General features: G+C 44.7%; 3 protein-coding genes across 4 annotated transcripts in view; all 3 read left to right on the top strand.

The window, feature by feature from the left end:
- The window catches only part of LOC137437575 (peptidoglycan-recognition protein SC2-like), a 66,285-nt gene extending 58,173 nt beyond the window's left edge, over positions 1–8,112 (top strand). Inside the window, exons 5-7 of one of the 2 annotated variants that reach the window (XR_013620958.1) lie at positions 5,359–5,453; positions 5,752–5,803; positions 5,994–8,112. The gene's annotated coding sequence lies outside the window, so the exon portion shown is untranslated. Of the gene's footprint in view, positions 1–5,358; positions 5,454–5,679; positions 5,804–5,993 lie in introns of both variants that reach the window. The other variant, XR_013620957.1, reaches the window with a different exon arrangement.
- Positions 1–27,438, top strand: part of LOC137437582 (mRNA-decapping enzyme 1B) — a 226,631-nt gene that overhangs the window by 12,938 nt on the left and 186,255 nt on the right. The gene's annotated exons all lie outside the window — the stretch shown is intronic.
- LOC137437572 (neo-calmodulin) overlaps positions 15,588–27,438 on the top strand; it is a 29,290-nt gene continuing 17,439 nt past the window's right edge. Inside the window, exon 1 of the mRNA XM_068132006.2 lies at positions 15,588–15,715. Coding sequence (XP_067988107.2) covers positions 15,713–15,715 — 3 coding nt within the window. The 5' untranslated portion in view covers positions 15,588–15,712. The remainder of the gene's footprint in view (positions 15,716–27,438) is intronic.

Below are 27,438 nucleotides of genomic sequence, written 5' to 3'. Positions count from 1 at the left end.
AAGAGAGTTGCTGGCAGATCTTGTGCGACCTTGCGCTGGCAGATCTCTAGTTGGATGTTGCACGTAGAGTTTTCCGAGATGAGTAATGGCATTTCTGCAGATCCACAAATAATGTTTTGTTGAACAACTTATTTAATTCATATAACATGTCAATGCAAATGTGAAATATAGTTTGTTTATAAATCCTGTATTTGCACACTATACTCAACCTTCAAATCCCGGGTGAAAACCGACATTATGTGCAGCAACCTTCCACCTTTTTCACTGGAGTTCTGCATAAAAATATGTGAAAGGGGCAGGTTAGAGTTTTTATTTAAAAATTCAAATATTTATTATGATGATTTTTCTTTCCTCTGCAAGGGTTGTAATCAAAACGTATCATTCTTTCATGATAGACGATGCGTTGCTCAGTTTTTAAATGTACATAAACTCAGCAGTCCTCTTAATCATATGAATTCTTACTTTGGGTGATGTATAGGCAATAGGCCGCTGCCTCGATCACACCCATAAATAATATGCATTACCTCGTTTCCTCTGCATGGGTTGTAATAAAAGCGTTCCTTTCTTTTCTCAAAACTTACTTTTCTTTCATGATAGAAGACACGTTTGGTTTTCAAATTTACACCAGAGGCCTAAACCTAAGGCCCTAGGCTCTATTGTATTGACCTCCCATTGATCTCCCATTGCAGAAATGTCTGTCACATGTTATGTCAGTATTGAAACGTTGTGGAGTGCATGATGAGGTAGGTTCCAATCTGTAACTCGATTATCTGATCTTGTGCATTTCTGAGCACCCCTTAAGAGTGTCTGTCAGGACCCTTCCACCAATGAATCTGTCTGTCAGTGGTGTACCAGTGTATAAGAGATGGTGCACTTGCGACGTGATGATGTTTCAGTGGGTAACTATTTCAGCTGATCTAGCACAATTTCTGAGACCCTTCCCAGTTCCTTTCACGGGCAGAGCTTCCAATCAGTACCCGGCAGACGTTCAGTTCCTCAAAATAGAGTATCCAACAGACATTGTGGTGATCGCCAAAATTGGTAACCTTTTCAGCTGAGTTGGAGGCCTCGGGCTGCCACTCTACCTGCCTACCCCCCTAAAAATGAAAGGATTCAATTGAGAGCCACACGTTGGTGACTTTACGAGAGGAAGTGTGGTCGAGAGAGTAAAGGTAGTCAGTTGGCCATGTGTGGACTTGATCTTGGATGCCATAGGCAGAGAGTTTAGCCAGGATGCCAAAATTTCCTCGACTGCATTATTTTCACATGTGAAAGGTCAACGAATACTTCAATTCCTAAATTAAAATTAAATTTAAACTCAAATTAAAATGGGAAATTAATTTGGAACAGCCTTGGTGGGAGGTGGTCCCCGGGCTATGGAATTCGGACCAAGGGAAGTCATTGGGGACGGCCTAGTGTAAAATTTGCCCCTTTCAAAATTGGTTTATGCCAGCCAGCTGGGGGGCTGCGCTGGCGAGATTTGGACTTGGGGTCCGACCCTGGGTGTCATGGTATGACCCGGGCCCCACGAGGAGTCTGGTGGAGAGTGGTGTCCCTGATCCATTGGGGCACCACCCGAGTGAGTGTCTTGGGCCGGCAGGGTCGCCGGACCCTGGAAGGGGTTGAGACCTCTGGGGGTCCAGGTGGTTTCTCACAGGCACCTGGTATGGTGTGTCATGAAGACCACTAGGGGGAGGTGTGTGGGCCACGCTTTGGTGGCAGCACCACGGACGGCCACTATGGGCCCGATGTGGTGACCGCCCGGGCATGCGGCCTGGCAGCCTCTCCCTGAGACTTTGGGACAGCCAGCATGTGGTGACCTGCCATGCTGTACTGGTCTATGGTTGCAGGTCGAACCACATGGACAGGAACGGTATAGCCCACCTGACAACCATTGGGGCATCTGTGGAACATGATGGTATGAGCATGGTCTTCCACAGATGTTCCGCTGTGATTTGTGGACTCTCAGCTTGGGAAGAGAGCCATGGGATCAATCAGATATAAATTGGAATGAGTCGAGCATATGGGACATATACGCCATGAGCATACAGGCCATGCCATGGAATTGGAATGGGTCATGTTCGCCTGGCAAGTGTATGGAGAAGCACCCTTCTTTGGTGAAAATAGTGAAATGTGGAAAAATTGGCACTGGTAATTTGAGGGTTAGATGTAAAATTTATGGTGAGTTTTGTGAGACCAGGGTGGACACTGGGGCCAGTGACACCATCATTAATCTGAGTGTGTTAGACCAATGTGTTGGAGGCTGGGACAAAATGAATGGAGTAGCAGGACACAGCCTTCAACTGGCTATGGGGGCGATGGTGGCAATATTGGGTTGTAAGGATGGAGTTGGGCAGTCTGGAGGTCAATGTGGTGCTATGGGTGGCGGTGGTGTGCGGCCATGTCTGCTGAGATTGAGTTTCTTGGTTGAGCACGACTGCCAACTAGACCTTGGGCGAGGTCACATGTGGTTGGGCACTGAGGGGCTGCAAGTAGTTGGACTGGGGGATGGGAGAGGTGCAGGGGACGTGGCTGGGGGATGCCACGCACTGTGACCGTGTCCGTCAGGTCCGTGGCCTTGGGAATGGCAGAGTTGGCGGCAGGTGCTCACCACATTGGCCAGCTTGGGCTAGTGGTTCCGTGGTCCTCGCAGGGGGCCGAACGATGGATGGTGGTTGGACACTTGTGGACACTCGTGGGCCATGTTGTCGGTTCGGCTGCTCAACTCATCCGATAGCCCTAGCACGATAGAGGGGCAGAGCTGTTGTAGCCAAGTGTAGTAGTGTAGTTGAGGTGACCAGAGGAGGTGGATCCACACGCTTGCCAGTACAGCCGGAAAAAAGGGAAATTTGTGGAAATTGATTGGCCCCATGGGATAAATTTGGAATTCGGCGGGGTGAATGACATCCTTGGACCTGACCAACCTGTGACTACCTGCACTAAAGGTAAGGTGCCTTGATGTGTACTGTCCCGAGTGTTCGGTACTTGCTCATAAATTGGGACATGAGTAATTTGGAATGGGGGCGGGCAAGAGTGACGGCATGGTTGGTGAGGGGATCAGAGTGTGTGCCACAAAGAGTCTTGTGGGTGGTGTTTGTTTATGTGTAAAAGTTTTTTTTTGTGTGTGTGGTCGTAAGAAATGATTGGGCTGTGATTGAAGAGTGAATGTGAATGGGGATTTCACATGTAAGCAAGCAGGCCATGGCAGAGTAGGAACACAATGACCATTCTTGTAATGCTGTGCTGAGAATTGAATGGCAACGGGGAAGGGATTGACATTGTGGATTTTGGGGGTGGAGAAGGTGTGTGTGTCCGCAGGTACGGATTAAGCTCTGGAGGAGCGGTGACTGCCCCCCCCCCCCCCCCCCCCCGAGGTAATTTGTACCTGGCACCGTTGGTGTCTGGAAATTGGAAACCCATTGGAGGGGGGTCTGCTTGGGCGACCTGAGGGTATGGAGACCCCTGGCGACCCTGAGGCTATGAGGGCCTGAGGCCGAAGGAGCCTGATGGGGAGAACCTTGCTGGTGGGACGACAGCTAAGGAGCTGTTTGGCTGTCATGGGGCCGAGAGTTGAAGGGGAGTGTGGGGAGGGGAGGGGGAAGAAGTCACAAGTCGGGCACTTGCTTTTTGGACCGCGGGCACTACAGCCTGAAGCGCCCCCAACATCTTGCGTGTATGGCACCTCCCTGCTGCCTAATTGAGGATCACACATGTGTGTAATGACATTTAAGCCATGGTCTTGCTGTGGGGTTGAAATGTGTGTGACTGATTATTGGGGTTTGTGTGAGTGAATGGGGGAGGATCCACTAATGCATGTGACTCACCTGTACTATCAGGATAGGGCCTGCAGAAATTTGGGTAAATTGGGATGGCTCCGCAGGTAACGTTGGGTCTTGTGGCATCCACTGTGGGATGTGGCCTTTAGAGGGACACAGGGTTTGTACAAATGTTTTTGAATTTTATTAAGGTTTTGTGGTTAAGGTAGAGTTTGTGTTTGACCTTTTTCTTCCCATCCCATGAGTTAGGAGCGAGGATTCCAAGATTTGTACATATGTGAATTGTTGCTTAAGGGGTGTAGAATGCAAAAGAGAACAGGTAAGTTAGCTGTGGCTCACTTCCCAAAGCCCCTCCTCATTTATTCAATATGCTAATTAAGTGTGAGTCGGTAAGTGTTAAGGCTGGACTGGTAATGCCTGCATTGAACCTTGCAGGAGCTACGTTTCCATGGGGGGGAGGGGAGGGGGGTTGGGAGGTGGGAGTTGGCTGTGTTACATGTGTGGGGGTAGGTAATGAAATACCATTGTCGAGATAGAATTGTATAGATTAGCGTGCCCCGAAGAAGAACCTTCATGAATCTAAGTCAGGGCTGATCTAAGTAAGCGTTATGTGTCTCCATGCGAGGGGTGGAGCGAGGGGTGGAGCTATGCTGATTAGGTAGGGCATAAGGATAAATTCCCAGTGTGTAATTGCCCTTGTGATTTTTCCCTTTCTTCTTATAAGATTCACTCGGCAAGCCGTGCAATCGGCACATTGCCACAACCACACCATAATCGCCGACAGTACCCGGACATTACCACCCTGCCCAGCCGAACATTCTCGATGGGTGTCAAGAATGGCCATGAGGGCACGCCCCGAAGGATGATTGGTTGGGACGATTTGACGGCGCTCGGTGATTGGAGCGAGCGTGATGTCAGAGGGGACCTTTGAGAACGGAAGAAGAAAAAGCAAAAACGACCGCCATTTTCTCTCTCTCTGTTCTTAAGGGGCATAGAATGCTTAAAGGGTGTAAGGGTAAAGGTCACATTTTTCTCTCTCTCTTGCTGGCTTTGTAGCGAGCAGCCACATTTGTTCGTTCTCTCTCTCCCTGTAGTCGAGTTGCCAGAGAGGGGTACCTAGAAATGTTTTATAGTATAAGGTTTTTTGATGGATTTGTCATCCCATGGGGTTAATAAAGTATTTCAGCTTGGTTGTCCTCCGGACAACCTCGGGGAAATTTTTTTATATGCAAATTAAGGCGGCCATTACTGGAAATGATACTTTCTTCAATATCTCCAAAACTATTCATGATAATTTCATGAAAATGATGTCTAGACCTATGTTTTCAGGGTCAAGGATTATGTTAAATATATTTTAAATGTCATCAGATGAAAAAAACATTATGTATTTTGACATATCATGCGAATTGATCCATTTTTTGATGTAAAATTGTGGATCTTAATGGTTCAATTTCAGATCATTGATTTCAACGAACAGACATTGGGATGATGATAAATACCTGCATGTACATTTGAAATGATCAAAATTATGCACTTTGTTGTAAATCTTGTTTTATATCAATGTAGGGTTTTCTTTTGACAGGCCACAAGTGTACGAGTACCCGTTAGAATCAAGTTCTGATCGGAGAAAATCTCAATCATGATAGGCATTGTAGCACAGTAGAGGTAAAGCACATAGTATTTAAGATTTATGTTCAAGCATCTCAAACAATTCCTAATCAATTTAATTGTATGAATATAAACACTGATTCATCATTATTTTGATATGATTGTCATGAAACATATATTATAGCATGTTGATTTGATATTTTGTTTTGCACCTTATTTAATGCACTTAGTTTGTTGAAACTTTATACCATACGTTTGGTGATGGTGCTTTGCATAATATAATCTTTTTTCTTAGATGGATTGTGGGATGTGCTTTTTCCACTGCACCATTACAAGATATATATGTCTCCCAATGGCCAAGGTAAAGCATGTGATATGAATGAGCACCCAATTGCAGTGGAAAGAGGACAACAGTAGAGGTACATTTTTCAACCATAACATCAATTATAGATTTTATTCTTTGTATGTCATTTGCTCTTTTGCACTTGTCTGGCTTGCTTTATAGTTTTAGGTTTTTAGTGTGATAGAGTAGTCACTTGCTTTGTTAACTGCACCTATCTTGCTGTAGTTTGCGGTGATGGTGTCTTGCATGGTATTGTTTTTTCACAGATGGCCAGCTCAAGGTGCATATTCCCATCCTGCTGTGAGAAGGGATCCTTACAAGTCTTCAAGGTTGCAGCAATCAAGAAAATAATCCAAAGCAGTAAAGATAGGGGGGATGATATCCATCAGAAGTTGGAGATGTTACTTGAAACAGGAGATAGTGCAACCATAGTGTCATAAAAACTGTTATTGTTCATACACCTCAAAGCAAAACATCGCAAAGTATTTGGCCAAGAAAAGAAGAGATGGTTTCCCCTCTTCAGTGAATGAAGAACCTCGTACCAGAGTCAGAAGGTCACAACTTCCCACATTTCAGTTCCAAAAGCATTGTTTAATATGTGTAGAGGAGTGTGTAGCTATAGACCCTAGACACCCAGAACGATGGAACCGAGTTATCCAGTGTGAGACCAAAGATCGCCCTGGATATCAAGCATTCAAAGATGTACTTCTAGATGCATGTGAACAGAGAAATGATGAATGGGGTAGACAGGTTGAAATCCGCATCAAGGGTGCCCTTACAGATTTGTCAGCTGCAGATGCACAATACCACAAGAAATGCTATGATTTGTTCATGATAATGCCCAAACACACTAACTTGCTACGCCAGTGTAGAGTAAATGATGATGATGCCCTGGAGATGGTAATTAATCACTTATATGACAATCAAAAGTTGTGTACATGGACATCCATTGAACTGTATGATATGTACTGCAGTTTTGGTGGTGAATTATCTTGTAAACAAATGTTCTCAAAATTAGTGACCACTTTAGGGGATGATATTGTTGTGGTGCATTTGGAGGGGTGTGCATCTGTTGTAGGATTCAGAGATTTAGTTGGCAAGTCTTTGAAATTGGTAAAGGTAGATTCAGTTAATGAAGAACGTGTAGATGCTGTGGTAAGACAGGTCAGATGTGAAGCAGAATCAGTAGAGTATAACAATGCTGTCTTTGATCTTGGAGACTTTACATACAACAATACACTGAAACAAACTAAGTGCAACATTGCTAAATATGATTTCAGAACTTGTCTCAAATGGCAAGATAACACAGAAGTCGCTCAGTTTAGCTCAAGCTATACAGAGCCACATCACAGGTACTAGAAATCAGACTACACTTGGGCTTGCAGCAAAACTGCACCATAGATATGGCAGTTCTGAGTTGATTAAACTCCTGCATGACTATGGATTCACTGTGTCATATGATGAGGTCATACGTTTCCGCAAGTCAGCGGCAAAATTTGTGGGAGATAACACTACTCTGCTTCATCAGGCAATGGGAGTGACCCGAAGAGTTGGACCAATATTTGGTTGGTTTGATAACTTTGACCTCCAAGTGTCAACTCCCAATGGATGTCGTGAAACACATGAAACACATGAAACACAAACACATGTGCTGCGGGCACATCTTCAGATGATCTTGTGGAAGGCAGCTGACCAACAATGTCCACCAACGGTAGATATTAGTGAGTTTGGATGGACTGTGAAGGATGGCATTCCATCTCCCAGCTATAACATTGGTCCTCCAGCTCCACCAGGACTAATTGATGTCCTTAGCTGTGGGTGCAAGATAGAAGGCAAATTCTGTAGCTCTGCAACTTGTAGCTGCTGCGAAAATCAACTATCTTGCACCATTTACTGCAAATGTGGGGGTGGTGAGGGGTGTTTGAACCCTTATTCCCAAGCAAATGATCCTGATCATCGCAATGATGAGGACAGTGAGGAGCAAGAAGTGGATGAAGATTGAATATCTTGGCCTTTCAAAACCTCAAGTTTAATAATTCATTATGTTTAATCTACTATAAATCAATGCAAATGTTCTCTGCATGAGGTTAATAAGTGTGGATATACTGAGAATCAGTCGATTTGATTCGTTAAGAAACCTTGATATTGAGAAATACATGTCAAGTTTTGTTTGGTAACAAAATAAGTATCAAATGGAATACATAATACAAGCATGTTTACCTTTTGATAAATGTTTTTGAAGCCAGGGACCTGGTGTACCTTTTCCTTTAAATCTGACTAAGAAAATCAAATGGAATTTGCATTGTTAGCACGTAATCATATGGATATTTACATGATCAATGTATCTTGTGTAGGTATCATAACAATACATGTAAATACACACTATTTCATATGTTTACCTTAATCCTTGACCCTGAAAACATAGGTATAGACACCATTTTCATGAACATTTCATGGATAGTATTGGAGATATTGAAGAAAATAGGATTTCCGGTAATGGTCGCCTTAATTAGCATATAAAAAAATTTCCCCGAGGTTGTCCGGAGGACAACCAAGCTGAAATACTTTATTAACCCCATGGGATGACAAATCCATCAAAAAACCTTATACTATAAAACATTTCTAGGTTCACAATAGAAATGATAGAGGCTGCAAATAGACTACTGGGCCTTTGGTGCAAGCAGTCACGCCATTGTTCTCTCTCCCCCTGGGCCATTGGAGGAGGGATTTCGGCTGACCGGCTGGCTGCGGCGCGACTTCGGGCGTTTTCCCGCGCAGGGCCTCGGACCCATTCGACGACCATCAGGGTTCGAGGGCTGTTTGAGGATGCCAGGGAGTACTGCCCAACGCACCACACCACACTTTATTTCATTTCTTTCTCCCTGTGTCTGTATTTGTGTCTGATGGAGGGTCCCTAATTTAAGAATTATAGTTTTTACCACACCGTTCATTTCTTTATTGCCTACATTATTTTCATTAAATCCTTATTTGTTGGATTTTCAAGTTCTTGTCCCAGTTCGTGGTTTTGGATAAACCATCGTTGCGTCCGTCCATTCAAATAAGACCTAAGGACATCTGTTTCCCTCATGCGCCTTAAAGAGATAACACCGCCATATTTTGGGGTATACGCCTCGGAGGTAAAGCTCGTTTTGGCCATCTGTCTCCCTGAGGTCTTCACTACAGGGTAGACGCGACAAAAAATATATATATATATTATTTTATTTTTTTTTTTTTTTTATTTTTTTTTTTTTTGTATACAATATCGAGGCTCGTGAAAGAGCGAACATTAATCACACAGAAAGACAAACCGACACATAAAACATATAACATAGGGAGCGGTAGACAAGATGGGGAGAGAGGGGGAAGGACACAAACACAACATTTGAGAGCAGGGACCGAGAGACATGGAGACATCGAGAGATCTGAGAGAGGGCGAGGGCTTTGGGGGGGGGAGGGGCGTGGGAAGGGGGCAGTGGGAGAGGTATAAAACATATGGACACTGCCAGGACTTCCAGGAAAGAAGTTGTAATTTCAAACAAGGTGGATCTGGGGTGAATTAGCAGGGGTAGAAAAGATCAAGGTTTTGGATGGGGGAAGATAAGAGATGGTGGTGAACAGCTGTTTTAAAGACCTGGAGGGAGGAGTGGGATTGAAGGGAGTGAGGGAGTTTGTTCCAGAGGCGGGAGAAAAGAGGAATGAAAGAGTGAAGGTGAGCGGAGAGCCGAGATTTCGGCAGTTTAACCATCAGAGGGTTGCTGGCAGATCTTGTGCGACCTGTAGGAATATTTGGGGGACAGAGCACAGAGAGAGCTGGGGGTGCAAGGCCGGAGAGGAGTCGGTAGAAGACAGAAAGACCACCTACCTGCCTGCGGTGAGTGAGTGAAAGGCCCTCAGAGATAGCTTCATCGCGGGAGATTCCAATAATTCTGAAAGCTTTGGTTTCAACAGCGTGAAGCCGAGCTAGGTGTGAGGCAGGAGCACCGGCCCATAGGGGAGAACAGTATTCCATTGAGCTGCGGATGAAAGCCTTGTATGTGGTGAGGAGCTCAGGTGTGCCGAGGAAGGACTTCGCACGACGGAGGATGCCCAGTCGGCGACTGGCTTTGGAGGCCAGCTTGGAAATGTGGTTTTCCCAAGAAAGATCATGGCAGATAGTGAGACCCAAAATCTTGAGCGACAGAACTTCTTGGAGAGGATTGTTGAGAAAGTAGATGGGAGGGTTGTCCAGTCGATCTTTTCGGAGAGACATAGTAAGAGTGTGAGATTTGTCAGGATTGAAAGACATGTTCCACTTGTTTGACCAGTCTGTGATTTTGTCCAGGTCTTCAGAGAGTGAGGAGGCAGCAGACTGCCGATCTGAGGGAAGAGGAATGGAGCGGCAGAGAGTGGAGTCATCAGCAAAGAGATAGAGAGGATTTTCGAGAGAGTCAGAGAGATCATTGATGAAGACCAGAAAAAGCACGGGGCCCAGAACACTGCCTTGGGGAACTCCAGCCTGAACAGGAAGAGGAGATGAGAGAAACCCATTCAGGGCCACACGTTGACGACGACGAGAGAGGAAGTCCGCCAGCCATGCGTGGAGATTTCCATGGATACCAAAGGAGGAGAGTTTGGTGAGCAGAGCGGGGTGCCAGACCGTGTCGAAGGCACGTGATATGTCGAGGGAGACAGCTCTAATTTCCTGTTTGGCATTGAGGACCTCCATCCATTGTTGAGACAGCAGAAGCAGCATGTCCAGAGTAGAGTGACCTGGTCTGAAACCAAATTGATGATCAGAGATCAAGCCATTGGAGAAGAGGAAAGATTTCATATCAGAAGCAATGATGGATTCCATGACTTTGCTGATAATTGGGAGAAGGCTGATTGGTCTGTAGTTGCTAGGATCTGTTTTTGCACCTTTTTTGTGCAAAGCGGTGATGTTGGCTGATTTCCAAGCAGATGGCAGTTGACCTTGAGCAAAAGAGAGGGTGAAGAGAACAGAGAGAGGGTGAGATAGAGCAGCAGAGCAGGATTTTAGGACCCGTGGGCTGATGCCGTCGGGTCCAGTTGCAGAATCAGAGTCGAGGGTTGACAGAAACTTTTCCACCTTGTCAGGAGGAAAGGACACGGAGTCCAGGAGCAGCAGGGTACGACTGGGTATGGTGGGTACAGAGAGGGATGGGTTTGGGACACAAGATTTAGAGGCAAACACAGAGTTGAGGCATTCAGCTTTTTCACGTGCGGAGTCAGCTGTGTAGCCGTTTGAGGTAAGGGAGGGGATGGAGGGGGAACAAACACCAGAAACGGATTTGACCAGACGCCACCAGGATTTGGAAGAGGGAGACAGATAAGAGAGTTCGGTCTTGAGAACGGAGAGATATTGTTTCCTGGCTCTCCTGAGGGTGGACACACACTTGTTTCGGGCTTTGTGAAAGGAAATGAGATTTCCTTCCGTTGGATTTGCTTTCCAGGAGACGAAGGCAAGTTGTTTCTGGGCAACAGCCTCACCACAAGATTCCGTGTACCATGGACGGGAGGAAGGGTATGACAACTGAAGACGAGATGGGATAAATCTGTGCATGAGAGAGAGCAATTTACTTTGGAAGAATTCCCAGGATGAGTTGATGTCAGAGGTGGTAGAGATGGGAGACCAGTCCAGATGATTGATGGCTGCTTGAAGACCGTGCCAGTTGGCCTGAGTGAAATGCCAGACTCGTCGACGCTGAGCAGGCTCCCTGAGGATGGTCAGAGAGATGTCCACTTTAACAAGGACATGATCAGATGTTCCGATCGGAGCAGAAGAAGAGCAGCAGACATTTTCAGGGAAGTTAGTCATAACCAAGTCCAGAAGAGAAGATGTTCCGTTGACTGAGATCCGGGTCGGGAAATTGACAGATTGTGTCAGTCCCAGTGAGTCGCAGAAGTCCTTTGCTGAGGAGCCATGGCTGGTGAGAGAGGTACCCACACCCAGCCAACTGGCATGATGACAGTTGAAATCACCACATATGAGGAAGAGAGAGTTGGGATGAGTAGATAGAAGTTGGTCCATATCATCAGACAGCGAGATGTAGATGGAGTCATCACTGTTTGGTGGACGGTACAACACACATATGAACAAGAGGTGGGAGCGAAGGGGAAGCCGTAGCCAGAGGTATTCCTGGGGGTGAGGTGGAGAGAGTGCAGTGCAGGGCGAGTGAGGAAGAGAGTTTTTGATAAAGATAGCAACCCCGCCTCCAGGACGAGGCTCAGGTCTATCATACCGGAGGAGGGAGTAGCCCGGGAGAGATACTATGGAATCAGAGACATCATAAAGGAGGAAAGTTTCTGTTAAGCAGATCACGTCTGGTTTGACAGAAGCAACCTGTATGGAGAGATCGGTTAAGTTTGGACGAAGGCCCCGGATGTTTGAGGTCCATACCGTTAATGAAGAGGAAGGGGGAGCATCAGATACAGAACAGGGGGGAGGAGGGGTAGGGTAAGATGTGGAAGAGGTGGAAGAGGTAGGGAGAGCTGTTGAAGGTGTGTCAGAGATTTCAGAATAGCTCGGAGAAAGGGAAGGATGGGGCGGACAAAAGGTTTGATGGTGATTGGGTGAGCCACAATGAGGTGTTATTTGAGGAGGGGGAAGAGCGAGGCAGAAGGTTGGGGGAGCTGGAGGTGAGAGTTTGAAGGGGGAAGAAGCGGGGAGGACGCTTTGAGGAGGGGGAGTGAGCGGGGGGAAATTGAGAAGCAATGAGGGTGGGGAGATTTGAAGGGGAGGGGTGAGGGGGGAGTTTGGGAGGGAAGGGACAAGGGGAGGGATTTGAAAGGGATGGGATATGGGGGAGATTTGGAGGGGAGGGGTGAGGCAGGATTCTAGGAGGGGAGGGGCGAGGGGGCGTCTTGGCGGGGAGGGGTGAGGGGGTAGTTTAGGAGGGAGGGGGCAAGGGGGGAGATTTGAAAGGGATGGGTGATGGGGAAGATTTGGAGGGGAGGGGTGATGGGGAAGATTTGGAGGGGAGGGGTTATGGGGAAGATTTGGAGGGGAGGGGTGAGATTGGATTTTTGAAAGTGTACGATTTATGGGAAACGAACATTTATTGCAAAATGAGTTTCTTGTGACCTTCGAGTTAAAAATACGTTTAAGGACGCTGGATGGAGGATGGAGTGCAGGAGAGTTTAGGGAATGTAGAACAAAGGCACTATAGGAGATGGATATTTTTTTTGGGATGAATTGATTTGGTGAGCAAGTCGAAAGCAGCCTTTTAAAGAAGAAGAAGAAAAAGGTGTTATAAAATATGACGGAATACATAACTTGAGGGGAAAGTGTAAACATTGAAGGTTAATGAGTGAAAACTATCTGGGGAAATGGGGGAGAAACACGTGGTCGAAGAACGAACGAACGAATAAGAATGAATAAACGAATGAGAACAGAGAAGGAAATGTTTTTTTTTTTTTTTTTTTGAGTTGAGATTTACACAAGGAAGTAGGCTATGGGTGAAAAGACTGGGAATACAGAGAACGAAAGTTATTGGATCACAAACGACGGACCACTGAGAGAAAAACAAAGCCTCAAGGTTGTACAGTGCACACTGTACAAGGCCTTGCTCGCGACACGGCAAACAGACGATCAATTTATGAAAGATAAACACCGAGAAACAATCAAAGTTGCACACAATAACTTCACACACCGAAAGATAAATACAGTTTCGACAAAATACAATTGTGAACAGACTTAACTTCGAAAAACGTGGAGACCGTGTGGAGCTTCGAAAATCCCTGCCGCCGTCTCCAAGATCTCGCCAATCAATACATATATGTATTGATTATGTGTATATATATGTGTGTGTGTTTGTGTGTGTGTACATATATATATATACACATACGTATATACACATATATATGACCACTCTTCCTGATTAGGAAGTTTTCCATATATACAACTAACATGGCAGCCCCATGAGATTCCACGACTACAGCAGTTAGAAAACGTTTGATGTTGTCTTCAATGCTGTTTCACACACAGGCTTAGAGATGCACTTATTTAATGATCATGTTTCCTCTTTGGAGGTTTGAGTGATGAATACGGATTTGGGATTAAACATCCCACGCTGAAAGAGACACATTAAGGATTAGACCATCCCTTGAACCCTGGACCGGTGTGGATGGCTCGTTGTTCACCAACACTCCATTGTATGTCACGTGGAATTCGAAAGGATTAGAAACACGTGACCTCCTTCGTTATCTCAATCAATCACGTACAAGACAACTGAAAGCATGGCGTGGCGCGTTCATCGCACGGATTCATTGGAGTATTCCTACAAAAGAAACCCATGATGGCGTATTTAGCCCGATGAACGAAGTCTTTACGTAATTAGAGCCATTACTCTTACATTGACAGGTGTGGTGCGTTTTCATTGCCTTGAACACATACCTGCACCAGGTTGCGATTTGTTGGCCACAAAAAAGCAAATTATCACTCACACCAGCAATGTCAGGTGACCAACTGTGGTTTCCCACGTTCGGAGATCTTTTGATGGAAGGTATAATGGTGCAATGTCCAAGAGGCAGGTGGCAGGTATGAATTTGGTGGCAGGTATTGATGGCAGGTATAAATTTGGTGGCAGGTATTGATGGCAGGTATAAATTTGGTGGCATGTATTAATTTGGTGGCAGGTATTGATGGCAGGTATAAATTTGGTGGCAGGTATTGATGGCAGGTATAAATTTGGTGGCAGGTATTAATTTGGTGGCAGGTATTGATGGCAGGTATAAATTTGGTGGCAGGTATAAATTTGGTGGCAGGTATTGATGGCAGGTATACATTTGGTGGCAGGTATTAATTTGGTGGCAGGTATTAATTTGGTGGCAGGTATAAATTTGGTGGCAGGTATTAATTTAGTGGCAGGTATTAATTTGGTGGCAGGTATTGATGGCAGGTATAAATTTGGTGGCAGGTATTCATTTGGTGGCAGGTAATGATGGCAGGTATAAATTTGGTGGCAGGTATTGATGGCAGGTTTGAATTTGGTGGCAGGTATTGATGGCAGGTATAAATTTGGTGGCAGGTATTAATTTGGTGGCAGGTATTGATGGCAGGTATAAATTTGGTGGCAGGTATAAATTTGGTGGCAGGTATTGATGCCAGGTATAAATTTGGTGGCAGGTATTAATTTGGTGGCAGGTATTAATTTGGTGGCAGGTATAAATTTGGTGGCAAGTATTAATTTGGTGGCAGGTATAAATTTGGTGGCAGGTATTGATGGCAGGTATAAATTTGGTGGCAGGTATTAATTTGGTGGCAGGTATAAATTTGGTGGCAGGTATTGATGGCAGGTATAAATTTGGTGGCAGGTATTAATTTGGTGGCAGGTATTGATGGCATGTATAAATTTGGTGGCAGCTATATAAATTAGAACAAAGGAAGGATAAAGAAAAAAGGGAATAATGTGGATGAGGGAAGTGTGTTCTTGTTCTCGTTCCAGAAATAGTAAATTGCCAGGTGGAGGATCGAGAGAGCCGTGGGAACGCGTTGCGCTGGGAGCCGTGGAGTTCCGTTACCTGGACAGGTACACCACAAGTGTAAAGGGGAGGGGGTTAATCGGTGGGCCTAACGGAGATGACGCATTGCAGGTGCACACCAGCCAATACGGACCTTGCCTCGGTCGCTCTGGGTCTTGCATGCCTCTGTGTTAGTGCGCCACAAAGATATAATCCTCAAGGATATTGTTTCTCCACCGACTTGTGTACCTGCAAGCTTCTCTTGGAATCTACGCATATTAAACTGATGAACCTGATCAGTGATTGATTGAACTGCTAAGATAGGTGGCCAATGTATTTGTTCGCTTTGTTTGCGACTGATGCAAATTTTTTGTGAATTGCGCATTAATACATTGAACTAAGCAGGTGCTCCGGTTTCTTATTTCATAAGGGCTTGGAAAGTGTCTCCCTGGTTTGTTTGTTTCTAGCTTCCCATTAATAATATCTACAAGGAGTTCGTGCGTGAAACTGGTGGTGACGACTCAGAATGGTGAGCATGCCTGTGTCGTTGGTTCATTTTACTAGTTGTGATTATAACGCATTAACTTTACATCATGTACTTTCAAATGAAAAAACTTGTTGCTTTACCTACTCTCCAACTTTCTGAATGTTGTAAAAACTAACGGTTTGTATCGTCGTTTTCTTAGTTTTGGACTTATTAATGGGTTGTTGATGGGTTGTTATGGCACATATTGTGTTTATTGGTATAAAATATAAATAGAGGGGAATTTTGTATTTAAACATTTTCGTAGATTTTTTTTTAACAAGCAGCATTGGTATGTTTGTCCTTTTGTTCAAGTGAAGGAATCGCTAGGAGTTACAAGTTTAAAATAATCAATTAATGTCCAGGTGAGGAAAGTTGGAAAAAGAGTTCGCTGTCTCATAAATATATATATATATATATATATATATATATATATATATATATATATATATATATATATATATATATATATATATATATAACTGTGAGAAATAGTAGAAACCACAGTACGAGCAGGGCGTCTCATTTGCATTAAATAAATAATCGGGAGATTAAATCAGACGCGGACGTAGCTTCAGGACGTCGATCTTTAATTTTCGACAAGCTTTCGACCAACAAAGGTCTTCTTAGTCGTCCCCAAGTTACCGAGTCCCCGAGTTACAAGTTATACTCACAGTTACCGACCTGGTTTTGCCCCTATTGGGGCTTCATCAGGGCAACGCAGTGTGTCTTCCATACACTTGTGACTGAACAATTTCCGGTAGATAGACAAAGGAATAATAAAATAAAATAAAATATGGACAAAGGTTTTCAGAGTTACAAGTGTATGGAAGACTCACTGCGCGAAAAACTGGCGAAACCAGGTCGGTAACTGAGTAGTGCATACACTTGTGACAGCATCTGAATTAACATTATAACAAATGACGCACTGCGAGATGGCTTCTCTGGAGCTTGGCAGGCAAGGCGGACACATGTGATGGTGATGTCACGGCGTTTGCTCATTAGGTTGGAGCACTAAATGATACATATACATACATATACATATACATACATATACATATACATATACATATACATATACATACATAGACATACATACATTTTATATACATACATATATACATACTGTTACGGATCTCGGTTTCGGCACTCCCCTTACCGAGGGTGGTTTAATCCCCTCGTCTTTTAAGCTGGCCGTCCGAGTCCTGGAACTATCTCGCTCCTTTGCGGGATGAGATTGGCCAGGGTGATTGGTCAAGGATTTCCCAAATACCTTCACCAATCTCTCCGCAAAGCAGGGAAATGAGTCCCTGCTCAAACCGCGGATAAGATGGAAGATTGCCGAGCGGTTTAGCAATCCGCAGCTCGAGCCATTAACAAAGGACTAACCCGACTCCGAGCGTTTGGCCAAAATCGCGCCACAGGTATTCAATCAGGGAAAAGACTAAAGCGACCGGATGAGAGGAAAACCCAAAGAATAAGAAGGAACAGGTGTAATTTATTAATTATATACAAAACCAAAACCAAAGAAGAAACGAAAGGTAGGACTGTACAGGAAGAGGAAGAAGCAGATACACAGGGCAACCTTAAAACAGTCTTATATTACAACCCCGGACAAACAAACAGACTCACACGACAGGGAATGGCAGGAAGGAATGGCTGGAAGGAGGAGAAGGTCCAGGCAGATGGGAGGGTGTTGAGATCCGGCTCCAGGAGTGGACTCGCGTCGTGGCGGGAAACCCTGGCAGGCAGCGAGTGCGTATGGTGGACCGCGAGCGGACGTTACATATATCGGGGAAACTGGGATACGGCGTACGTAATATGTGGCTCATGCCAACGCTCTCTCTCTCTCTCTCTCTCTCTCTCTCTCTCTCTCTCTCGAACAAGGTTCGTATCATCAACGGTCCCCTGCGCAGTCCGTTACCATCAGCAGTTCGTGGCGCAGCTCGTACCAAAAGCAGTCCGTGGCGCACTCCCAGCTCCGCTCCAGCTCATCGACCCGAACTCCTTCTCACCTCATCTGATCTCCTTCTCACCTCATCTGTTGAAGCAGTCCCTCGCGGCCGCTTTTATTGTCCGTTGTTGTATCAAGCCGCCGGCTCCGATGACACGCCTACCGGTCGGCTCACCTCGGCGCTGGTTGGCTGGCAAGGGCTCGCTGGCTCCACCTCTGATGATGAGTTCACGTGCCACACCTTGTTCTTGTGGTTCCGCCCCCTTTTTCCTTGGCTTGAGACTGCATGCGTAACGGCGGCTTGGTGCCAGCAAACAGCCCAAGGCAAACGGCAGCGAACGCTATCCTACTGTTACTGCACTTTGACGAGCGGGAGAGATGATTGGGAAAATTGAAAGGGGCCTATCTTATTTGATTAATGCAACGCAGATTCAACTATTGGGAACAGATCCTTAACTGAAACACATAATAATGAAATAACTACAGAGAGGTCCTATGGTTCTCTACGTGTTGTACATGGACTAACTAGGGTGCGATCTTTAATAAAGCCAATTAATGGGGATATTTACAGGGGATCATTTATAAGGGAAACATTTACTAAAATTTACTAGTGAAGGTTCTAAAAACCGTAACAATACATATATATATATATATATATATATATATATATATATATATATATATATATATATATATGTATGTATGTATGTATGTATATATGTATATACAGACTTGGCAATTAATATGGAATTTTTTTTGTGGGGGTGAACTTACTTTTCAAGATGTCTTAGAACCAAAAGTTCATTGGAATTATGTTGAAATTATTGTAGATTTTGTTAATGTGACCTTTAAAAGAAACAAAAACCACATTTGACATTTCGAAACAAATAAATTGATCCTTGAAAGTGATGTAAACTGATATCGAACTCAATTCATGGACAGTACTGTGTTAAACTTCTGTACGTTTTCCAGAAGTATCTCTTTATTTTGCACATTAGCCAAAAAAAATTTCAACAAAAACAAAAGCTAAATTATGACTGGGATTACGGACAGTAAAATTACAGTTCAGTACTTCGTGTAACCCCCACGAGCATTCAGGAGAGCACGTACACGTTGAGGCATGCTGTTCACGAGATTTGCCAAGGTTTGGACAGGAATCGCGTGCCATGCAGTGACAATAGCCTGCTGCAATTCATGCACAAAGGTCGGCTGCTTGTCCAAGTGGTCGATTTGACGCGTTAATTCTGCCCAAAAGTTCTCTATCGGATTCATATCCGGGGACATGGCAGGCCACTCCATATGCTCTACACCACGGTCAGCAGGAAAGTGTTGGATCATGCGAGCACGATGAGGCCGTGCATTGTCATCTTGGAAGACAAAGTTCTCTTATCTTCCCCCATCCAAAACCTTGATCTTTTCTACCCCCACTAATTCACCCCAGATCCACCTTGTTTGAAATTCCAACTTATTTCCTGGAAGTCCTGGCAGTGTCCATATGTTTTATACCTCTCCCACCCCCCCCCCCCTTCCCATGCCTCTCCCCCAAAGCCCTCTCCCTCCAACAGTTCTCTCGATGTCTCCATGTCTCTCGGTCCCTGCTCTCAAATGTTGTGTTTGTGTCCTTCCCCCTCTCTCCCCATCTTGTCTACCGCTCCCGATGTTATTTGTTTTGTGTGTCTGTTTGTCTTTCTGTGTGATTAATGTTCGCTCTTTCACGAGCCTCGATCTTGTATACAAAAAAAAAAAAAAAAAAAAAAAGGTTTCCTCGAAAGGCTGCACGAGCAAATGGAAGCAATGTTTCTTCCAGAATGGCCCTGTACTTGAACTGGTTCAGGTTTCCATTCAGAACAACCAGGTCAGTTTTGCCCCCTGCATGAACAGCAACCCAAACGGTCACCCCACCACCTCCAGCTTGGACTCTTGGCACTATACAATCTTTGTTGTAGGTTTCATGCACTTGTCTGCGCACTCGGACGAGGCCATCTTGACGATAGTCCAGAAATCTAGACTCGTCACTGAAGATCACGTGATTCCAGTGTCCTGGCTGCCATTGACGGTGCTCTCTGACCCACTGCAATCGGCGCTGGCGGTGTTGTCTGGTCAGGCGTGGCTTTCTCAGGGGACGCCTGGCACGATAGCCTGCTTGAACCAGTCGTTGGTTGACTAGCCTTCTGGATACAGGCACAATTGTCAGTTGCTGCCACTCAGCCCTAAGCCGATTAGCTGACTTGGTACGGCCATTGCGGACTAACCGGTGCAGCTGGCGGTCATCCCTCCTTGTGGTTCTGTGGGGACGTCCTGGCCTCGGTATTGGAGTAGGGACACCCCTCTGAGCATTTCGTTTCAGGATCTTTGACCACTGACCTTGAGTGATGCCATACTGCCGAGCAAAAGCAGGCTGTTTCATGCCGTAATTTCGTAAAGCCACCACTCAATGACAAACAGCATTGTCGAGTTGACGGACCATCTCCAGAGGAAGCGGCAATAACTTTTGCAGACGGGCAGCAGTTGTTTTCCACTAATACAGAACACAACAACCCTTGTATACCCGACTGTGAAGCCAATCATCAAATGCACCTGTCGGCTGTCCGTACATTTTGCCCCGCCACCTGTGATATAATCCTGTTGTTGACTTCTTGTTGCGACAGACAGTGACGTGGTTCTTTTAACAAATAAATCACCAAAGTGTAAAATAAACCTACCAGATTGATATTGTTACGGACGCGGTTAAAGATGTTATATTTGCCGAGCGGAGGCTCCGCGACCGAACAGTTATTCCCCGACTAAAACCCGATTCAACCCAAACGTTGGCCGTATCGCACCGCAGCTGCCCAATCTGGAAAACTCTAAAGCGACCGAATGCAAAGAGGAAGAAGACGTACAGAAGAGTAACTGGGTTTATTATTATTTACACACAAGCAAAAAGGAGCAGTCACGATTATTTACAGCGACATGAGACGCAGGTGACACAGTGAAAATTATTAGCTTATACAGACTTAACTTATTCCCAGGACAGAACAAACAAAGACACTGACTCACGTGGGGAATTGCAGAGTGGATTGCTGGAAGGAGGTGTGTGGCTGGAGGGGGGAGGACGGCACGGAGCTGGCTGGAGCTTGATCCCGCACGGGACGTCGGGCTGGACCTCGATGGCTGCTGATGCCACCGGGCCTGTCGTGTGCGCGGGATCACGGGTCGGAGCTGCTTGGTGGAGCCGACGCGCTGGTGGGGGGGTCTGTCGTGACGGGTTCTCTCCTCATTACGCGCTCTTGCTCTGACGACCCAGCTCTTTTTCCTCCCTCCTTGTCTCAACTCAAAGTCCATCTCCTCGGGGAACGCCCCGCCGTGGGTTATATAGGCCCCGCCCCTCAACCTTTGCGAACCTCCCCCAAACGTTCTCTCTCCGCCCTCTCAAGCCAAACCCCTTGTTCATGGTTGGTCGAGTGGGGCTGGCTCACTCCTCCCCTCTCTGACGAGGTGGGGACCCGCCTTTCTTCCCCAACCCTGCCTCGTGGCCAATGGTGGTTGAAGAGAAAACCGCCCAAAATGCAGTTGGCCATCGAAATGAACTGAAAGGGGACCTATTCTTATGTCACTTGGTACAATGGAGTATTTAAGTTAATGGGAGACACAGCCTTACCCTAAGACACATAATAAGATATAAGCTATCGAACAGGGGTATTCTATGATTGGCTGACGTGGATGCTTTATGGACTAATTACCGAGACGCCCTTTTTACCTTTACACAACTCCGGAGGCAGGAGGGGCCATATCCAACAATGTTCATCACCATTTCCAATACAATACAACACAATCAAAAAAGATGCAATCCTCATATCCGCAACAATATACTGAGTTAAGAAAGTAAACCCAAGTCAAGAAAAAAAAAATATTCCATATCAAATGCCAAGTCTGTATATACAGTCGTGGCCAAAAATATTGGCACCCTTGCACTTTTTTCAAATAACTCACAATTTTCTCGAAAAATAAGTTGAAACTGCCAAAGTATTTCATCTCCACAATTCTTTATTTCACTGTTAATATTACAGAAGCTTTGTTTTTGATTCAGAACTTTTGAGTTTCTTTTTTTAAATTCAGAATATATCCTTTTAAATCAGAAAATAAAAAGAAATGGCATTGACAAAATTATTGACACCCTGGACTTAATATTTTGGAGCACAGCCTTTGGACAAAATGACTGCTGTCAAGCGCTTCCTGTGGCCATGAATTAGCTTCCTACACCTCTCTACTGGCAGTTTGGCCCACTCTTCTTATGCAAACTGCTCCAGTTCTCCCAGATTTGAAGGGTGACTTCTCCCAACAACTGTTTTCAGATCTCCCCACAGGTGTTCAATGTGATTTATATCTGGACTCATTGCTGGCCACTTCAGAACACTCTATAGTTTTGTCTTGAACCATTCCTGCGTGCTTTTTAAAGTGTGTCCTGCTGCATTGTCTGGCCTGCTGCTTAAAGGTCATTGCCCTGCTGCAAGACCCATGACCTTCGACGGAGACCCAGCTTTCTGACACTGGGTTGAACATTGCGCTCCAAAATACCTTGGTAATCTCCTGATTTCATGATGCCATGCACACATTCAAGGCACCCAGTGCCAGAGGCAACACCGAAACCCCAAAACATCACTGAATCTCCTCTCCATGTTTGACTGTAGGGAAGGTGTTCTTTTCTTTGAAGACTTCATTTTGTTTTTTGTAAACATAGAGATGATGTGTTTTTACCAAAAAGCTCTAATTTGGTCACATCTGTCCACAGGACATTCTCCCAGAAGGATTTTGGCTTTCTCAGGTGTGTTTTGGAAAACTCCAGTCAGGCTTTCTTCGCAGTGGGGTCCTCCTGGGTCTCCTACCATAGAACCCCCTTTCATTGAATTGGTGACTGATGGTGTGAGTTGAAACTGTCGTACCTTGTGTCTGAAAGTCAGCTTGAATCTGTTTGGCAGTTGATCGAGGTGCTTTCTCCACCATTCGAACAATCCTTCGCTGCAATCTTCGATCAAGTTTTCTCTTGCGGCCACGTCCAGGGAGGTGGGCTACAGTGCTATGGGCCTTGGACTTCCTGATAACATTGCGTATGGTTGACACAGGAACATCAAGGTCTCTGGAGATGGACCTGTTGCCTTAAGATTGTCCATGCTTGGCTAAAATCTTGTGTCCGACCTCCTCAGACAATTATCTGGTTTTCTTTCTTTTCTCCATGCTCATTGCGGTACACACAGTGACACAAACCAGCAGAATGACTCCTTTTCTCAATTCAAACTGGTTGAATGAGTGATTTTTGTATTGCAGGCACCTGCAACTCACCATAGGAATTGAATGCATGAGTTCAATTCCAAAGTAAAGGAGAATCACCTGCTTGAAATCTAATTATTTCTTACAACTTCCAAAAGATGCCAATAATATTATCTGGGCCATTTTAGGATTTATGTGTGGAATAAGCTAAGATTTAGTAATATCTTAAGCTTTTTTGTTTTGTTCCACTGCAAACCAAAGAAATACATTTGTGGATGCCAAAATATATATTTAATTTCAACAATTTTCTAGAAGAAATGGTGCATTATTTGAAAAAAGTGCAAGAGTGCCAATATTTTTGGCCACGACTGTATATATTGTTTGTCTATACACTGTGTTCAAAAAGTATCCGACCTTTATTTTTCGTGCGTAAAAAAAAAGAAGCTAGGGAGGCGTTGATTGGTGCACGTATGTAGGCGATCCTAATGCACACGCGTGAATTTTTTCCCACCTGCAGAAGCTGTCATTCGACGGCAAACCGCCGATGAGTGAGGACATGTAAGTGAGCGCCGTCGGATTTTCGTTTTTGACAAAATGACAGAAAAACTTGAACAACGCTACTGCATCAAATTTTGTGTAAAGCTTGGCGATTCCCAAGTGGAAACGATCCGCAAGATTCAACACCGTTCATTCCATTATGAAGGAGGATTTGGGCTTCAGGAGAATCTCAGCGAAGTTCGTACCAAAGCTGCTAACAATTGAGCAGAAGCAACTCCGTTTGGAGATCGCACAGGACATGCTGGAGACTGTGAACAGCGATCCCAGCTTCCTCAACACAGTGATCACTGGCGATGAGTCCTGGGTTTATGGGTACGACCCAGAAACCAAGTTGCAGTTTTGATGCAAGTTTGATGAAACACAAAATTTGATGCAGTAGCGTTGTTCAAGTTTTTCCGTCATTTTGTCAAAAACGAAAATCCGACGGCGTTCACTTACACTTCCTCACTCATCGGCGGTCTGCCGTCGAATGACAGCTTCTGCAGGTGGGAAAAAATTCACGCAGTGCGCATTAGGATCGCCTACATACGTGCACCAATCAACGCCTCCCTAGCTTCTTTTTTTTTACGCACGAAAAATAAAGGTCGGATACTTTTTGAACACACTACGTATATATATATATATATATATATATATATATATATATATATATATATATATATATATATATATATATATATATATATATATATATATATATATATATACAGTATATATTGTTACGGATGCGTCACTTCCGCCTTTGTTGGTACTAGGGCATGCCCGTACTATATATATATCTAAAATTATATCCCCCCCCCCTATTTACATGGAATGGTTTGGTCCAAAGCGAACGGCTTGCGAGTGGTGACAATCCCCCCCCTCTATTTACATGCAATGGTTCGGTCCAAAGCGAACGGCTTCCGGAGTTTGGTAAAGAAATCGCCATCGCGTACACAAACGCGCAGGAAAGCGAATGAATCGCAAATTCGTTTTTATTAGTTGTAAAACATAATGCCCAATTATTCAATTATCGCCAACGTATTTTGGCTTTTTGCAATTTAATCGCAAGGAAAAGTAGAAAGAGAAGAGGGAAAAAAAGAAAAGCCTTGCCTTGCTGCAAACAGCTGCTGCAAACAACAACAACATGGAAGGCTGCACTGTCCGGAAGTTGGCATATCGCAGTTACGATTATTTTAGTGTTAATGGCCAATTATTCAATTAGCGCCAACGTATTTTGGCTGTTTGCAATTTAATCGCAAGGAAAAGTAGAAAGAGAAGAGGGAAAAAAAGAAAAGCCTTGCATTAACGCATTAACGCTTGCATTGCATTAACGGTTCGGCACACGTGATAGCTCGCTGCTCTCTGATTGGTTGAAGCGTTTTTTGGACATAGCTCGGTAGGTACTTGTCCGATTAATTACAAACCTTGAAAAGGCACATCCTCGGGTCCCCAGCAATATACCTGGCAAGTTTCAAGTATATCGGACCCGTGGTTGTCGAGAAACAGCGGTCACAGACAAACACACAGACACACAGACACACAGACACACAGACACACAGACACACAGACACACAGACACACAGACACACAGACACACAGACACACAGAGATTGCTGGAATTATAGATAGATTATATACTTGTAGGATTTTTAGTTTCAGATAATATGGTTTTGTGTGAAATGGAGATGAATTTAGTAAAAGGTAAAAAGAAATGTTTGTGGAGGAAAAAGGAAAATGCGGCAAAGAACTGGAAGGAGGAGGAGGAAGAGGAGAATGGCCATGATAGAGATACTGGTGTGAATCGTGTCGAGGCTGCGAGCGGACTTTTCTGATATTGGTCGCGAATGAGTTGAGGCTTCCCGTGACAGCGATTGTCTGCGACATCGTCATATATTGCAAGTGCAATTAAACGTGCGCCTCAGGTTTATCACCAAGTGTGAGTCATCGTTGGAGAAATCAAGCGCCTCCATTACGGGCCGATACGCCATTTTGTCCTCGAAGAAGAAGAGGCTGTCTGCTTGGTGCATCTTGTTTTGTCATTGGGATTCCCATATCAACCTCACTGTCCACACCGTTGGTTGACATATCGGCTCAATTCCCATATCGACCTCTCACCTCGTAACTCCTTGTCTGCCTTGTCTGCCGCTTTGTCGATACCTGCCTGTTCTCATCATTCTGCACGGCTTCAACCAGCGTGGAGATCCGTGCACGGACTTTGGGGAATGTTACATCCCACTCACATTTGGCGTATCGCGAGTTCATTGCTTTGAGAGCATTGGGGAATGATGGTTCCATCATATGTATTGTTCATTTAATGCAAGTGACATTTTCATTGTACTTTCTTTAATCGTGTTATTATTGTGTATATGAGAGTTCTTAATGCAATTACAGTGGGACCTCTAAATCGGAATTTAATTCGTTCCAGCGGCAGTTCGGATTGGGAAAAGTTCGGAATTAGAAACTATTTTCCTCATAAGAAATAATGGAAAGTGAATTAATCCGTTCCTGGACCCCAAAAACCCATTATTAAGACACTGTTAACTGCAAATACACATGATTCAAGGTAAAATAAGATGAGTAAATGCCCTAAATATCAAATAATAATAATAATAAAAACAAGAAATAAATGTACTAACGTGAAAATAACTGCATTTACCTTAGTGGAGAGTTCTGATGGTACATGTGGAAGCTGGAGAGGAGGAAGGAGGGAGAGGGTTTTATTGCTTGGAAGGTGAGGCACCTTCCAAGCTAACATCAGATGACTGTGCTTCTGGTGTTTGCTCTCTTTGTCTCTTAACACCACTTGTAGAGGGTTGGGGCTCACTCGGCTTGCGTTCTTTAGAGAACCACCTCTCCAAAGTTGCCTGGTGTTGGCGACTTTTCTTAATTTTTCTGAAGTGGTCAATCACATTGTCACTGAACAAGTTAATGCTCCTGTTAACCACTGCTTTATTAGGGTGCCACTTTTCAACAATGGCCTGTGTTTTAGACCAATGGAAGCACAGTTCTTTAATTTCAGCACTGGAAATGTTACCACTAGCTCCCTCTTCCTCCTCTAAAGAAATTTCCACTGCCACTTCTTCTTGCTGCATCTTGTGGAGGTGCTGAAGTTCTTCTGTGGTGAGTTCCTTGTTGTGATCCTCCACTAACTCCTCCACATCCTCTTCACCCACCTCCAAGCCCATGGACTGACCCAATGCTACAATAGCAGGCACAATAGGTTCTTCAAAGCCTTCAAAATCTCTCCCTGCAACACAATCAGGCCAGAGTTTCTTCCAGGCAGAGTTCATTGTCCTCAGAGACACTTCCCTCCATGCTTTGTCAATGATTCTTAGGCAATGGAGGATATTATAATGATCCTTCCAAAAGTCTCTGAGGGTCAGTTCAGTCTCGTTTGTCACCTCAAAGCATCTCTGGAACATAGCCTTGGTGTACAACTTCTTGAAATTTGAGATGACTTGCTGGTCCATGGGCTGGATGAGAGGAGTGGTATTGGGGGGCAAGAATTTCACCTTGATGAAGCTGTATTCTTCCTCCAAATCTTCTTCCAAGCCTGGAGGATGAGCAGGAGCATTGTCCATCACAAGAAGAGCCTTCAGGGGTAGATTCTTCTCCTCAAGATAAGCCTTCACAGAAGGGGAAAACTCCTCATGAATCCACTCAGTGAAGAACTGCCTGGTAGCCCATGCTTTCACGTTTGCCCTCCACATAACATTAAGCTTGCTCTTAATCACATTGTTCTTTTTGAACACATGTGGATTCTCTGAGTGGTACACAAGCAAAGGCTTTATCTTGCAGTCTCCACTAGCATTAGCACACAACAAGAGAGTAAGCCTATCTTTCATTGGCTTATGGCCTGGTACAGACTTCTCTTCCTTCGTTATGTAGGTCCTCCTTGGCATCTTTTTCCAGAAGAGGCCTGTCTCATCACAATTGAACACCTGTTGTGCCACATACCCCTCAGTGTTCACAAACGCACTAAATTTAT

Source organism: Myxine glutinosa, chromosome 12 (assembly GCF_964187855.1).
Source record: "Myxine glutinosa chromosome 12, kmMyxGlut1.1, whole genome shotgun sequence".
NCBI classification, from domain to species: domain Eukaryota; kingdom Metazoa; phylum Chordata; class Myxini; order Myxiniformes; family Myxinidae; genus Myxine; species Myxine glutinosa.
The sequence above is the reverse complement of the archived record's forward strand: the minus strand, read 5'-3'. Positions and strand labels throughout refer to the sequence as shown.